Genomic DNA, 16,320 nt, shown 5'->3' on the forward strand with positions numbered 1-16,320 from the left:
ATATTTTCACGTATCTTTACAGCAGTGCCCCACTCTACCGGTACCAATTTACTATATTAGTCCATTTTAATGCTGCTGATAAAGACACACCTGAGACTGGACCGTAGCCAAGGCCCTGGGCTAATGAAAGAATAAGACTCCCTAATTTGTCTGAGATTCATTTCCCATCACCCTATTAGACTGACAGCTTGAAAAACAAATTGAGCTTTATATTTGAAAGAGATATTTCTGCAATCTGTGTCCTGAAATACAGATGCATCCTACAAGTATGCATAATATTGTGCAAACTATTGAGCCTGGGTTATCACAACTGAAGACATCTCTTCAAATGGCAGATTAGTAAACTTATGAAAAATAAGTAAAATTTGTTATGGGTTGATTATTTGGAGGGTTTGCTCCATGTTTGGCAGGACACTACCCACACTGTCGCCATAGGTAAGGGTAGGCTAAAGAGGAACCTTACAACCCATAACCCCCAGCCTGTTCCCATGCAGGGTAGAGAAAGTTGACTAATGCTCCCAGATTCCCAAGGAGATTTTGGAATTCTGAGAGCAAAAGTGGCCCAGAAATGGCCTCAGACTTGGAAGAGAAAGTTACAGAGGACAATGGCAGGGACTTTTGTCAGCAGGGGAGGGGAGTACCATATCCTGGTGGATTCCCAGTATTAGACACCTGATGCTCAGGCCCCCAGCCACATTGTACAAGATACTATAGGGACACAGAGTGATACCCATAGACTGAGCAGGATGAAGCCCCGCAAAGAGTGCCCACTGGGAAGCAGCTATCCCTTTTCCAATGCTGGAAAATACATCCTCCCCATCCTGCTGCACTCGTGTCATCACCAGGAAGAAAGGCAGGTGAAAATAAAGAGGAAAGAAACTGAAAAACAGCATTTATCCTACAATGATAAGCTTTGAACTTGACAGTGATTGAGAAAATAACATTTGAGTGTGGCTGAAAAAAAATCCCTGGAGTAGATTGGAAATGCCAGAATGGGAAAGATTGAATTATCTTTTTTCTCAAGAGCAAAGTTAAGTTCAGTATTTGAAAATAATGTCACGTTTGCTTAAGCTCCTGTTCAGGATGGCCTAATATAGACCTGTAATACTGGGCAAGAGAAGTACAAGAAGAGTAGTAGCATGGGAGTGTTCTAGGGGAAAGAGCAGAAAGCAGCAGGTTACTATGAGCAGGGGAGTCCATATTACAAAGAGATGTAATCCTAAAGAGGGGTTTTTATAAGGGGGCAACATTGCATTTAGGCCAGAACGTCACATTAGGTTTATTAAATTAATAAATAGAAAATAATATTCTTAAAGTAGGTTAACATGAAAAAACCGTAGTTATTACAAAATCTGGTTAAATTGCAATAGATATAATTATCTCATTTTTCCGTCAAAAAAACTGGGTAAGACCCAGAAAAATAAAACATCTTACCTAAGTGAAATGGGAAAAGTTACCTTGTCCCCCTTGCAGGGTGCACGATGTGGGTGTGGTTCACTTCTTCAGTGCCCCACTGCTCAGATCTCTAGGGGAGCATACAGATGGACAGGCTGTGGAGACATTTTTGTCTTCTTAGGAGCTGGACAGCACTCAGTGCTAACCTTATTTTGGTTTCTGGACCTTCATAAACTTGCGGTCCCTTTTCATCCCACCGCATTGGTCATTCGGAGTATAGGCGAGCATTTTGTGCTTCAGTCACACATGGAATCCAAATGCGTTAATCACACTCTCCTCAGAAGGGCCCACGCGAGGAAGCTGGGGCGCACAGGAAAAAAGCAGCGAGAGTCTGGCTGAAGTCAACCCCGCTCCTGTCCCAGGAGCTCAGTGCCCAGCGAAAGGGTCGATGGAGGAGCTTCTCTGCTCCCCTCGTGCCTCTGATGGTCTGCTGGCTGCTAAGCTGTTGGGGAGCCACTCTGCCGCCGAGACGCAGGGCAACGCTATCAGTGGCGATGGGGCATGGCCTGGGAACACAGGGGTCAGCTCGCGCAGCCCTGGCGCACCCCCTCACACCCAGGAAGAGTCGAGGGCGCCGCGTGGCTGTGCACCTTTGGCGCTGCTCCACTGCCTGGAATCCCTTTACCCTGGGGCCCCAGCACCCCTAGACCACCCGCAGACATGCCTTGCAGTCGCTCCGCCTTTGGCCAGCACAGGACTCCGTTAGCGGTCCCTGGGGAGTTGTGGGTCCCCTGGATATTTAACCCTCTGCGCAGACCACCCCTTAGGGAGGGGCAGCGCAGCCCGGCAAAGGGACAAAGGAAATGCAGACGCGACGCTAATTGCTGACAGAGGCACCATCACAGCCCCGGAGGTGGAGATGGGGTGATCTCTCACCCCAGACCCCCTTCTCAGTGCAAAGCAGTCATTCTTCCCGTGGGGGTCTGCTGAGCATGCACTGATTAAGGATTCCACCAACTGAGGTTGGGTTACAGGAGCAGACTGCTCTCCTGCAGCTGACAGTTTATAAATAGACTTTCTGGGCCAAAAGGAAAAGGCACTATTTCTTCTGCAGGCTTAGCCACAAGTAAAATTATGGTCAGAAGAGGGTCTTGCAATGTCTGGTCTCTCTTCTTTTGTCAACAAAATAGGAATACCCAGCTCCCAGAACATCCGCTTTGCCAACAGTCATGCTCAATAAGTCTTTTATGAGTGAATTAAAGGAATGAATGAAACGAATGAAAAAGTGAGCAAGCAGCACCAAGCTCTCAGAGCCTGCGGGCTGGTCGTAGAGACATAATAGAATACAAAGCAATAGAATAATGTCCCACGGGGACTCTGCACTGCTTTTAATTCTTTTTCTGCATCGTCTTCTTTTCTCCATGCCTCTTACATCCCCACTTCATTCATTCAACAAGTATTTACTGGGCAGTACCAGTACACACACCAGCTGTGAACAGCTTACATTCTGATAGAAAGGGGCTGAAAACACAGGTTTTATGGCTTCAGATAATTTTAAAGAAAATGAATATTATTAAGGCCATAGCATAGGGTGATGTGACAGTGATGGAGATTGGGGGACAACTTCAGATAAGACCGTCATGGAAGGCTTCACTGATGAAGCAATATTGGCTGTCTGCTGACTACTCAAATGGAAATGCGCCTTTCCGCAGATGGTATCGTCAAGAAGAATGACTTTCAGACTGGAAAATCCCAGCAGAGGTAGTAAAGAGGACATTCAACTATGGAAGTAATAAAAAGTCTCTAGCAGCTAATGATTTTAAATCCTGCTCAGAATAGCTAAAAGCATGAAGGAATTTACAGACATAACCCTGGAAATTGAGTAATCTTTTCTCTGGCCTACCCATCAGATGCCAGTAGCACCTCCTTCCAGTTGTGACAATCAAAAATCTTGCCAAATGTCTCCCAGGACTAAAAGGCCCCAGTTGAAAAGCACTGTTCTTAGATGCTTTATAGCTTAATCTTTGAATATAATGTCTGTAATCCGAGTTAGTAGTTGCTTCATATTATTCCATATATCTAATTTCTCTACATTTATTGAAAAGATCATTTCCCTCATGAATTGCATGTATCACCTTTGTCTTACATTAAGTGATCATGTATGTATGGATTCTGTTCAATTTATCTAACTCCCATCGTCATGCCAGTAAGACACTTCAGTAGTTTTTTGGTAGGTCTTGAAATCTGTTCTTGTAAATCTTCGAATTTTGTCATCATAATTGGCTTGGCTAGTCTAGGTCCTTTGCATTTCCTTCTATATTTTGAACCAATTTGTCAATTTTTACATACAAAGCCTCAGATTTTTACTGGAAATAAATCTATACACCAATTTGAGATAACTGTAGTCATAACAATATTGAACATTTCAGTACATAAAATGATAAACCTTACTTAGTTCCTTTTTAATCTCTCTCAAGATTTTCTGGTTTTCAGTGTAGAGATCTTGCAACTATTTATTTCTAGATATTTCTAGCTATTTGCTAATGCTTTCTGGCTTTACTATACTTGACATATAAAAAGTGTATATACTTAGCGTACATGATTGTATGTATACATTGTAAAACAATTGCCACAATCAAGCCAATTAGCATATCCATCCATTCCTGCAGTGTTTTTTTTTTTTTTTTTTTTGGTGGTGGTGGTAACATTTAAGATCTATTTCCTGAGTATTTAATATTTTTAAACCATTGTAAATAACATTGTTTTCCTAATTTTCAAATTGTTTGTTGCTAGTATGTAGAAATACAATTATTTTTTATATCAGTCCTGTATCTAGTGATCTTACTAAATTCATTATAAGATACTTTGGATTCTGTTTGTATGCAGTCATCTGTAAATATCTTTTTACTTCTCTTTACTCTTTATATAATTTTCTTTTCTTTCCCCTGACTGGGATCTCCTAAACGATGTTGAAAAGAAGTAGTGATGGTAAACATTCTAGTCTTCCTCCAAATTTAGGGGGAGAAATAATTCAATATGAAAGCATTAGGTATTTATGATACTTTTTTTGTAGATACTCTTTATTATATTGACGAATTTACCTAGTTTCTGAGAATTACAAAGTTGGCTGCTGAATTCTGTCAAATGCTTTTTATCCTCCTTTTTTGCACAGCTATTAAAATGGTTATACAGTTTTTCTCCTTCATTCTATTAATGTGGTGAATTACTTGATTTTTGAATGTTACAGTGGCCTTGTATCCCTGGAATAAACCCATTTGGTCATGAGTTACTATCCTTTTTAATGTATCCTCTTTTTACATATTGCTGATCGTTTTGTTTAGGATCACTGTCTTTTATGCTCATGAAAAGTGTTAGTCTGTGATTTTCTTTTGTCAAGTTTTGGTGTCAGAGAAATTTGTGTCTCATAAATTCAGTTGGGAAATGTTTCCTTTTTCATTATGCTCTGAAAGAGTTTATGTTCCATAAACACAGTATTTCATCTTTGGATGCCTGGAGAAAATCACCGATGAAACCATCTGGGCCTAGAGTTTTCTTTGTAAGAAAGTGTTCAACTTTTAATTATATAATAAAGACTTTATTTAGTCTATAGAAATTACATCTCTGATTATGAATGGAAGACAATAGAAACATTCTTAAAGATGTCAATTATATTAATTTTTGATAAAATATACAAGAGGTCTTCAATAAACCCAGAAATGCAGAGAGCACTGATATTTACATACCTATACGTAGCATCATTTGTAATTTAGCATGCTATTATTGTTTTCTGCTCCCAGGCATTCTAGAAAGGTTATTTTCATGTCTGGATTTCTGATTTAGTTGCAAGATGTAAAAATCCTACATAGTCAGACAACCTGCTTTGGCTATATCATCAGAAATGGCTTAAAAGCAAAAATGACATTCCAGTTATTCCACACACAAATCCCTGATGTTAACATCCCTAGCCTAAAAATAGCCATTTGGAAGGAAAGCCCTATTTCAAAGCAAAGGAAATGTGAATAAGGCAGTATCTGGTCCTGGAAATGTCAGACTCAAAATTGAGTTCTTTAGATGGGAATCGATTCTAAAATAACATCTCTGATTTGTTATATAATAAAACATAATGGCTTTATAAACTTTATATAAACATTGTCAATTTCTGATGGTTTTCTCTTAAAAGGGTAGCTCTGAAGTAATTATTCTCTCTTTAAACTGTATTTACCGAGCTGCTGACTTTTTTCTCTGATTTCATTCATTCCTTTTCCCCATTTCCCCTCCCCATTCCTAGTCTAGACTAATGAACACAATATTTGAGAAATCAAAAACTTAGGCAAAGATCTTTTATTTGTGGTTAGGCTTACACCATTCCAAAAAGTAAACATGATTAACAAAACACTTAAAAGTACCAGAGGAGGTGCCCCGGTATCAGCAGAAGGCACTGATCAGACCACAGAAGAAAGCTTGACAAGGATCTTCATATACGGATGCCAGCTTCAATCCTGTCAAATGAACATGTTGTTCTCTCAGTGGTAACAGTTAGTAGGCCAGAGCAGAACTGGAGACTCTTTTCCACTGGTGTAGGCAGCCAGGGCTCTCCAGGAGTACTATTATAGATGACATGAAGGTGACTACCACGGCAGCAATGAGAACAATCCCAGTTACAATGACTGAACAAAGCTAAGGCCATCAGCAGAGGCTTGATGTGATCTAGAAATCCTTCTGGAGCCTCTCATCAGTTGATCATCCCTGATACATCCTTTGGATGGCCACAAAATCCACCTTCACAAAACTGAATCCAATGCATTGTGTTATCACTGCAACATAAGAGTTCTGGTAGTTGCTAATTTGGAAAAATGGTAAATACTAATACTATTGCATCATTTTGGAAATGAGTCAAATCTACGCTACAAGAAAAACATATTAACATACACAGGTACTTCTGGTGGTATGGCTTTAAATTCTGTGCTTGGCTATAAAAAGCATTATAAGCAAAGTTAATGAGTAACAGTTTTTATTAAGAAGAAAAAAAGTAATTTACTATACCAAAATTAGTTTAAGACATATTAAATCAAATTTTATGCAAATACCTTTACAAAAACTGAATTATATAATTAGAGTGCTTTTTATACATTAATACTGAATATGTTACGTTACTATATATTAAAGATATAATTTGAAAACTAGAGCTGTTTCAAAATACTGTGTTCAAATGTCATTCTTTGGGAACCCAGAGAAATTGCCTGATCACCATGTTGTCCTTCCACAAGGGGTTTCTCTTCTGAGTCAGGAGAGAGTCATTAAGTAACATTCAAAAAAAAAAAAAAAAAAAAAACGAGTAAAACATAAGGTCCAAATTTAATTCACTTCCTGAGACTCACATAGAGCTTGCTGACTTGAACAAAACACGTCAACATTGTTTTAAAATATTGAGGACACTATTTTCTGGCAGCATCTACTACTTTCATGTTACAAGTAGGCCATAAAGATAGGGCTTCAGGGAGAAATAAAACACAGATGAACTTCCAAAGCCATACGAAGCTCTAGGAGAAGACCTCATTCTCTTTTTATGAGGCACAAACAGCAAAAGAATAGACAAAACATAACCACCATGATTACAGACTTCAGGGGATTTCATATCTAGAGTTTCATGATGTTTTATGTACAGTATTATTCCTTAATATGGTATTATTCCTACTGAGGTCCCAGGAAATAATTTTCATCATCAATAATACGGTTTAAAAGTTCATACCATCCACAATATCCATGTCAAAAGACTTTCACTCTTCTTGTTATATATACAAATAGAACTGTAGACAGTCACACCTCTCCAGGCTCATGTCCAACTGAAAATTCCATTATAATGAAGAGACAGAACAGGAAAGGGACTTCTGGTACCATTTATTTCCCTGTGACAATAAAAAAAACTGCTGTATCACAGCTTGGAGAATACACAGTCACCACTAAGTGTTAAAACAACTGCATAAGTCAAAAGCAAGTGATTTTTCCCAGAAAAAAAAATGTTTCTCCTATGACCCCTTTTCTTCCTCTGTCAAAAAATACCATACATAAAATCTCCCCCTAAAGTCAGGAAGCATCCAACGCCATGTGGCAGACACAAGTGTTGTGAGCACAGCACAGTGGGATGAGGCCACAGTCTCCAGTTCATTCCCTGCGCAGGCTAATGCTCGCAGGTCACCCTGATTTATAACTCCTCTCGAAAACCTTTCTGTGTCTCCTTCCTGGCTTTGTCTTCATCACTGGGTGCCAACCACGTGAAATACACCTTCACTGGATCGATGTTCCAGTGTTTGTGGAACGATATGGGAACTTGATGAAAAAGGTAGTCCTTAGGGTAATCCACCGGCCGAGCCTGCAGGAAAAACAGAGAGTTAGGCTTCCTTGTTGATTGAATATAATTTTGCTGCAGAAGAGCATTTGAATTTATAAAGTGGACTGCTTTACTTCACCACTTAATATTGGCTATAGGAATCTAAAAGCAAAAAGGAATCTATTTTCTGATATCTTTCTTCTAACTTTAGGTGCTTTGCTTTTGTGTCTCCAATTACCTTAATATCCAAAATGCACTGCTTTTTGCTTCTATGTTCCATAGTCTTGCCTCTGGGAGATTCCTAAACAATAGTAATAAATACAAAAAGCTTTCTTTGGTAAGCCATTTAAGTTACTATTATCACTTCTGCACAAAGACAGAAAAACTGTTATGTTCCAGGTACTTCTAAGGAAACTCTGGCCATAAGTGGGTTGTGGGGTGCTGGGGCAAGGATTTCTCAGATTTCCCTTGGCCTGTCTACTGCTCTAATGTGTAATTAGGTGATGTCATTCGAAGAAAGAAAACAAGCAGCTCACTGGGGAGAAGGATAACGTAACTCATGCTCTCTTCCTGCCCAAATATCTACTCTAGTTCCAGAGGTGTAAATGAGAATTGCAAGTAACCCAAAATAGTTTGTGAAAGGACCTAAAACCTTTTTATATTATCTACATTGCAAAATTTTTTAGAAGTTAGAAAATAAAACTTAAGCAGAACTAGATACAGGTTAGAATAAGATTGAAGAAGTAGCCTATAGGGTTAGAAGGAAACTGAAATCAGATACTATTTTGTTTTCTCTAAGCAAAGTATCCAGTTTCTCTCGGTAATCTTTTTTTTTTTTTTTTTTTTTTTGAGATGGAGTTTCACTCTGCTGCCCAGGCTGGAGTGCGGTGGGGCAATCTCAGCTTACTGCAACTTCTGCCTCCCGGGTTCAAGCGATTCTCCTGCCTCAGCCTCCCAAGTAGCTGGGATTACAGGCATGCACTACCATGCCTGGCTAATTTTTGTATTTAGTAGAGACGGGGTTTCACCATGTTAGCCACCCTGGTCTCGAAATCCTGACCTCAGGTGATCCACCTGCCTTGGCCTCCCAAAGTGCTGAGATTGCAGGCGTGAGCCACTTTGCCCAGCCAGTAATCATCTTAAATTTGTTTATTAATTTATATGGGCCATCTGTTTTATAAAGTAACTCATTAGGTCATCAATACTAAAATTGTCTTGACTACTAAAACTAGATGTGATGCATTTTAAAAACAAGTCTTTCGTAGGCTACTTTTTTATTACAGTCTGCCTAAATCTTTGATATGAATACTTAAACTCCCTTAAACGGTTTACAGAACACCTTTGTTAAATTTTATCTTATTGAATCCTAAAAACAACCTTATAAAATGGACAGAATATTATAGTTCACTTCCAATTTACCGCTGAGAAAACCAGAGCTCCCAGAAGTAACATGACTAGCAAACACTGGAATAGAGACCAGAAAGAGGTGCTCAGCCCAGGGCCAGTGCTCTGCCAGGGCACCGGCTGCCTCTGCTCAACCCGTCTCACCACCGGTTGGGCCCACTCAGCAGCCCCTGGCCTAACCTAGCTTCACCAGTACAAATATACTGCTCAGACGAGTGTTCCAACAATAATATCTGCGAAGAGAAGTTCAAAATAATCTAAGGGGAGAACTTTCACAATTGCTATTTTTAAGAAATTGTAACTGCTCGTGGAGTTAAAAATCTAAAAGGAATTTTAAAAGGAAAAAACAGTGAGACAGACAAAAAATACACACTGGAATACAGTCTAACAAAGTTGGGAAAGTTCTGAATACTAGTTGAAGGAATTCATTTATTATACGACGTTTCTTTGCAAGGCCCTCTGAGAGTTTACTGGCAAGGAAGAAAACCAAGGAGAAACATCCTCTCAATTCCGTTGGAAGATAATTCCACAATGATCCTAGAAGAAAGAAATACAGTAGTTCCCCCTTACCCATGGTTTCACTTTCTGAAGTGTCAGTGTCCCACAGTCAATTTTAGTCTGAAAATATTAAATGGAAAATTCCAGAAATACACAATTCCTAAGTTTTAAGTTGTGGGCCCTTCTGAGTATCAGGATGAAATCTGGCGTGTCCCACTCCATCCCGCACTGGGCATGAATCCTCCCTTTGTCCAGCATCTTCATGCTGTCTACACTCCCCGCCCCTGAGTCGCTAGAAGCCGCCTCATTATCCAGTCAACTGCAGCAGTATCACAGTGCTTGTGTTCAAGGAACCCTTATTTTACTTAAGAATAGCCTAAAGCAAGAGTAGATGCTGACATATGGTTATAATTGCTCTATTTTATTATTAGTTATTGTTCATCTCTTACTCTGCCTACTTGCTAAAGTAAACTTGATCATAGGTATGTAAAGTATAAGAGAAAACACAGTATACGTAGGGTTCAGTATATCCAAGGTTTCAAGCATCCACTGGGGGGTCTTGGAATGTGTCCCCTGTGGTTGAGGAAGGACTACTGTAAAAGCAATGAAAACAAATCCTTGCTGCGTTTTCACCTTTAAAAATGAACTGTTGAAGATAGAAATGCATCTAACAGGAAAAAAAATAAACCATAACATTTTTCCCTCTATTAATGCAGATTCTAGAAGTGATTTACTGCATCTCAGGGAGGCTATACACGCATTAAAAGAGCTGGCTTATTAAACATTACAATGTCAAGAGGAAATCCCAAACAGGCAGGAGGAGGGGTGGGGAAGAACTTGAGGAACAGACACAGAGTGCGGTAGGCATCTGCATGCAGGAAGAGAGAGGGGCTGAAACTGCCCAAGAAAGACCTACAGCCGGGTGTGGTGGCTCAGGCCTGTAATCCCAGCACTCTGGGAGGCCGAGGCAGGTGGATCACAAGGTCAGGAGATCGAGACCACTTTGGCTAACACGTGAAATCCCGTCTCTACTAAAAATACAAAAAATTAACCGGGCGGGTGGCACACACCTGTAGTCCCAGCTACTCAGGAGGCTGAGGTAGGAGAATCGCTTGAACCCAGGAAGCAGAGGTTGCAGTGAGCCGAGATCATGCCACTGCATTCCAGCCTGGGTGACAGAGCAAGACTTCATCTCAAAAAAAAAAAAAAAAAGAAAAAAGAAAAGGAAAGACCTCCTACATTGGGCAACATTAGAACCTTTCATCTGTAAATACTGGAGCACACTAAACAGGGCAGCAAATGGAGATTAAAATCACATTTCCTTAGACAAGTGCCTTTCTATAACTGTATTGAAAAATGATTTCCATCCCATACAGTTTACCCACCATAATGGTGGTCTAAAACTTTTTGGGAAATTTCCAGAGTTGAGCAACCACCAACCATTGCACACTGCCATGTCCATTAGTGGCACATAATTTTGGAAGAATAGAAAACCATATGCTCTAGGTGCTGTGCTTTCAACAAAGGGAAATACTAGATTTTCCCTGGAGTCCCCTTCTAAATCTGCAGATTCACAATAACTTTCTCTAAAAACAGAAGAAATGTGACGGCCCAGGCAATTTTGCATATGAGACTGCTTCCAAATGCCCACTCTGTCTCTAGCTCATCAGGATTCTTAAATTTTATCTCTTTGCCTCATGTTTCTTTGTGAAGATGAAGAAACACAGTTTGGATCAGTGTTTAAACACTATAAATGGAAAGCACTATCCAAATTGTTACCAAACTCTCTAAAAGAGGCTTAAGAATTGGAAGATACAGCATTATCTGTTGGGGAGGATAGGTTTTAAACATATTTTATGATTTTGGAAAAGTTTAAAATGTATGTGAATTAGAGAAATCAAGGGTTCTAAAGTGGGGGAAACAGCAACCTTATTTAAAAAAAATTATCTTCAAAGGACTTTTGCCTATAGATGATTTTCCTTCTTTCTTTTCTCCGTATCATTTTATTAGCTAATTTATTCTTCCCTAAATGAAAAGGGATGCTACAAAAATCTAAGACCTGTCACACTAACCTTGATAAATTATTCCCCTTATACACTAACAGTTTTAATTACCCCTTTAATTGCGTGACTGAAACACCATGAGACAGAGCAAAAGAGGGAACCGCAGAGAATAATGCTTTCTTTCCTAAGTCATCCTAACACAACACACAGGCTGAAAGTGGGTAAGACCTCTCAAAGTCCTAAAGGACAAGTATCTTCTAACTGACACCAGGAAGGAGGTTTCTCATACATTTCCTTATATTAAAGGTCTATTTTTATCCTCTCTTATTGTCTCAAGGATACAGAAATGGATTCTGCCTTTCCTGATGATGCAAACACTTTCTTAGTCTTATTTGAGTTGTTTTCTATAGTATACTATTTCTGTCATGCTAAGTTTTCTATATTGCTATGATAATGTTTGCTACTGGTTACTAAATAAATAGAGCATGGGCCAGGTGCAGTGGCTCACATCTGTAATCCTGGCACTTTGGGAAGTCGAGGTGGGAGGATCGCTTGAGTCCAGGAGTTTGAGACCAGCCTAGGCAACATAGTAAGACCCCCATCTCTATAAAAAAACTTTAAAAATTAGCCAGGCATGGCGGTGTGCACCTGTAGTCCCAGATACTTGGGAGACTAAGGCAAGAGGATCATTTGAGCCCACGAGATCAAGTCTGCAGTGAGCCACGTTGCAGTGAGCAAGACCCTATCTCAAAATAAATAAATAAATAAAAATAAATAAGGCATAAAAACAGTATTTTCAATATAAGAGAAGGTATCTAAAATACATATGCATATACACTTCAAGTTTCAAAAACTTTAAATTTCTTGAAGGAGGATATTAGATGGGTATGGATCTATGGTTATTTTTAGTTTGTGAACAACTGCTATTATTCTTAGAAGAAAATTCACTGACTTGGTTCTTAAAAGATACTAAACATAATGCAGGAGGATTTCCTTCTCCAACCCCCAAACTGCAATATGGGGAGGCTATAAGCACTACCCGTCCCTGGTAAACATAAGCTCATCTCTTCTTTTCCATAACCCCCAGAATATATGCTTATTGAGATACCCAACTGCAATTTAATAGATTTTAGCCATTCATTTTAATGACGAGTGAAGGAGAAAAAGCTCAGTGAAAAGACAGATAGACAGTGTAAAAACTGAGGATGGTGTAGAATTACATAGACTCAGTGGCCAGTAGGACAATATTAGGTCAGTCCTATATATTTCTAGGCAGCATCCAATAATTTTTAAATGCCACCAATCTTTTTAATTAAAAAGATAAACCAAAAAACAGCTTTTCCCTGGTCCTCCATGGCGAGGATCCTGGTCAAACGCCACTTGGTTTTCAAGACATTTTTGCCTCCCATCTTCATGACGTACGTGAGGCAGTGTGTACATCAAACAGGGTAACAGTCCTGGTTAAGGACATTCCCCTGGAGCCTGTCAACACAGTTCTTAGTCTGTTTCCTGAATATGTGAAGAGAAAGAACTCAAATCCTTAAGTGAGAAGAACCTGTCCCCCACCCACCATGAGGGAAGAATAAAAACCATTTCCTCACCTGATGGAAGAGAGGGCTGTGTGTCACAGGGATTCCCAAGCCACTGAAGCACATTCCCAGGACCATATCATCAGGAGCATCATTACTGTAGCACCGACATTTACTGGCGAGTAGTCTCCTGATGGCTTCTCTGCTGAAGACCATTCTAATGGGAGCCAGAGCAGAGAAAGGGGTTAGAGAAGCTCCACAGACACCGCTGCTGCACAAACGTGCCCTGGGAAACAGGACTCTACTCCTCCAGACTAAGAGGCGATAGTAGCTTTCTCTAGGTACTGAGCTGTAGGTAAAACCCTACCTGTTCTCTTTTAGTCTTCTGGCCCTTTCCAACACTTTTGTACCAAGTTCCCAAAATAATTTCTCTTCGTTTTAAAAGACAGATTGGTTTCTTGTCTTCATTCTGATCCTAAGGTAGAAATGAATCTTTTCATATCATAAAAAGCTCAATAACTGAAAGGGCTGAAGGAAACAATACGGTTCATAAGTCCAGTCTCGATCATCAAAGACTTTAAGGCAAAACTATTTAAAATTCATCCATATAGTCCCACTGCCACATATAAGGCCTTGCCCACAGCACTCAATAGAAGTTTGATGCATCAAACAAGTGAGAACAAAGTCGCCTTTACAAAGACCTTCTTCCTGGGGGAGGAAACATTTTATGAATCAGTCTAGGAGGAAGGAAAAAAGGACAAAGAGCTTGAATCCCTGAATCAAAATCACTGATTCCACATGCTGGGCTCAATTCAGCACAGTTTTACCTAATGCAAGTGGCCAACCCCCTCCTCCGTCCCCTGCAACAGTGCAGGACTCCCTTCCCTGCCCTTGACTAGACAAGAGAATTTCTTTATTTAAGATGTAAGGCCGGGCGCAGTGGCTCACGCTTGTAATCCCAGCGGTTGAGGAGGCTGAGGCGGGCGGATCACGAGGTCAGGAGATCGAGACCACGGTGAAACCCCATCTCTACTAAAAATACAAAAAAAAAAAAAAATTAGCCGGGCGTGGTGGCAGGCACCTGTAGTCCCAGCTACTCGGAGAGGCTGAGGCAGGAGAATGGCGTGAACCCGGGAGGCAGAGCTTGCAGTGAGCCGAGATTGCGCCACTACACTCCAGCCTGGGCGACAGAGCGAGACTCCGTCTCAAAAAAAAAAAAAAAGATGTTGTAACAAAATAGGAAGGTATAAAAAGAAACAAAGTTCCTGTCAACTACAGAGAAAGGAAAACTGCAAGTCTGAAAACCCACCAAAAATTGCCTTTCTCTTAGAAAGCCTGCTGTCCACAGTGAAACCTCCCTGGCCACATTTTTTGTGGCTGAGTGGAACTACACCCAATCGGCCACGTTGGGCTCAAGCTACTGACTCCGGGAAAAGAGCATACATGAGAAGATGTGTTGACAGTAAATAGTAAAAATGCTTTTTTTCTTTTGTCAGCATCTAGTAGAATGAGAAAAAATGAGAAAGACTTTCATTTTTTGATCCACTCTCTGAAAAACTAACTTTATAGGACGATGAAATGTGAGCATGAAATTTTAATTTGTAATTATTTTATACTTTTGCCTACTCACACAGTCTTACATTAATTATTTGCATAAACTAAGTGAATATGAGCCGTTGATAACACTTGTTTATTGGCATGCTGATGAGTTCTTTCCAAATAAGGTTGCTCCCCAAAATGGAAAACTACCAGTCATATCATGGTGGGAAAGAACACTTGTCTGCTCTGGCCACCAACTATTAAATATTAAAAAGATGTTGAAAGGCTACAGGATTATTTTATTTCCTTAAATATACAATATACAAATGTTTAAAATAAGAAAAACTGAAATGGGAGTCTGGGACTTGCCCAAGAACACAGTGCAGATCAAGAAGATGTAGGAAGGGAACATGCATGAGAAACATGCCTGCCCCTCCTGGCCTTCAGCCAATAAACAGGTCATGGCAGTCTCCGAGGACTTTGCCCAACGTCTTATTCTGGTGCAGTCATTTGCTCCCAAGGCTGCCAAAAAGGCTGATGATAGATGGCCTAAGCACAGCTTCCTACCTAAATGCACATAAGTAAGTAAGTATTTTCAAAAAGAAACAGTCAAAACATCACATGTTCTCACCTATAAGTAGGCGCTAAGTTATGAGGATGCAAAGGCATAAGAATGATAAAATGAACTTTGGGAACTCGGAAGAGGGGTGGGGATGAGGGATAAAAGACTACACACTGGATACAGCATACACTACTTGGGTGACAGGTGCACCAAAATATCAGACATCACCACTGAACAACTCATTCATATAACCAAACACCCCTGCCCCTCAAAAACCTATTGAAATAATAAAAAAAAAGGTCATTCAATTTATTTTCTCCAAGTTCCAAAACTTTCATGGAGTAAGCAACAAAGTGAAAAACAGACACTTGGATTCAAATAGTACAAAGGTCTCATGCTCCAAACAACGCAAAATACCTACACAGAAACCACAGGAACCTACATGTCTGACTCGGCTCTGTCAAAACATCCTTACCTAAGACAGATGGTTTAAGGTAGTGGTTTTCAAAAACATACTTGACTGTGACCCGCCATCAGAAAACAAGAAATTAATTTCACATCACAACCATTTATATGTTTTGTGTGTGAGTGTGCATGGGTATGTATAAATCTCAAACAAAAATGTCACAAACAATACTTACCCTTATGACATGGAATGCACTCTGATATTTTCCATTTTATTCTATTCCACTCAATAGTTCATTAATTTAAAATGCTAGTTATGGTCCGTGAATTGGTTTTACAAGCCACTGATTCTGACTTGCTGTTAAAAGGCATACTGGTTCTCCAGCTAGAGCATCAGAAAATTCTATTGTAATACTAGAGAAACTATTCAACATTATGTCTTACAGCTTTTATCAAAGGTTGATGCAAGAGACAATCTCATGAAGAATGTTCCTGCATCTTTGTAAAAGTGCTATTAAAAACAGAACACCACATTGGTCAACGTTAGTTATATAAAGATCAGTACCTTGTGTTCATGGATTTGTTTATTCATTTATTCACTGTACCTTGAAAAACATGAGTCCCTATGCTAAGAAGCGAGGAAATAATAAGAAATGA

The 16,320-nt window shown here is 39.7% G+C and overlaps 1 protein-coding gene across 2 annotated transcripts in view; it reads right to left on the reverse strand.

Moving 5' to 3' along the window:
• Window positions 1-5,709: 5,709 nt before the first annotated feature.
• Window positions 5,710-16,320, reverse strand: part of B3GLCT (beta 3-glucosyltransferase) — a 127,918-nt gene continuing 117,307 nt past the window's right edge. The window contains exons 14-16 of one of the 2 annotated variants that reach the window (XM_030818561.1): window positions 13,230-13,374; window positions 7,962-8,024; window positions 5,710-7,765 (exon numbers count right to left, since the gene is read on the reverse strand). In XM_030818561.1, the coding sequence (XP_030674421.1) occupies window positions 7,598-7,765; window positions 7,962-8,024; window positions 13,230-13,374 (376 nt within the window). In that variant the 3' untranslated portion in view covers window positions 5,710-7,597. The remainder of the gene's footprint in view (window positions 7,766-7,961; window positions 8,025-13,229; window positions 13,375-16,320) is intronic. The other variant, XM_003270246.4, reaches the window with a different exon arrangement.

Source organism: Nomascus leucogenys, chromosome 9 (assembly GCF_006542625.1).
Source record: "Nomascus leucogenys isolate Asia chromosome 9, Asia_NLE_v1, whole genome shotgun sequence".
In the NCBI taxonomy this organism is placed as follows: Eukaryota; Metazoa; Chordata; class Mammalia; order Primates; family Hylobatidae; genus Nomascus; species Nomascus leucogenys.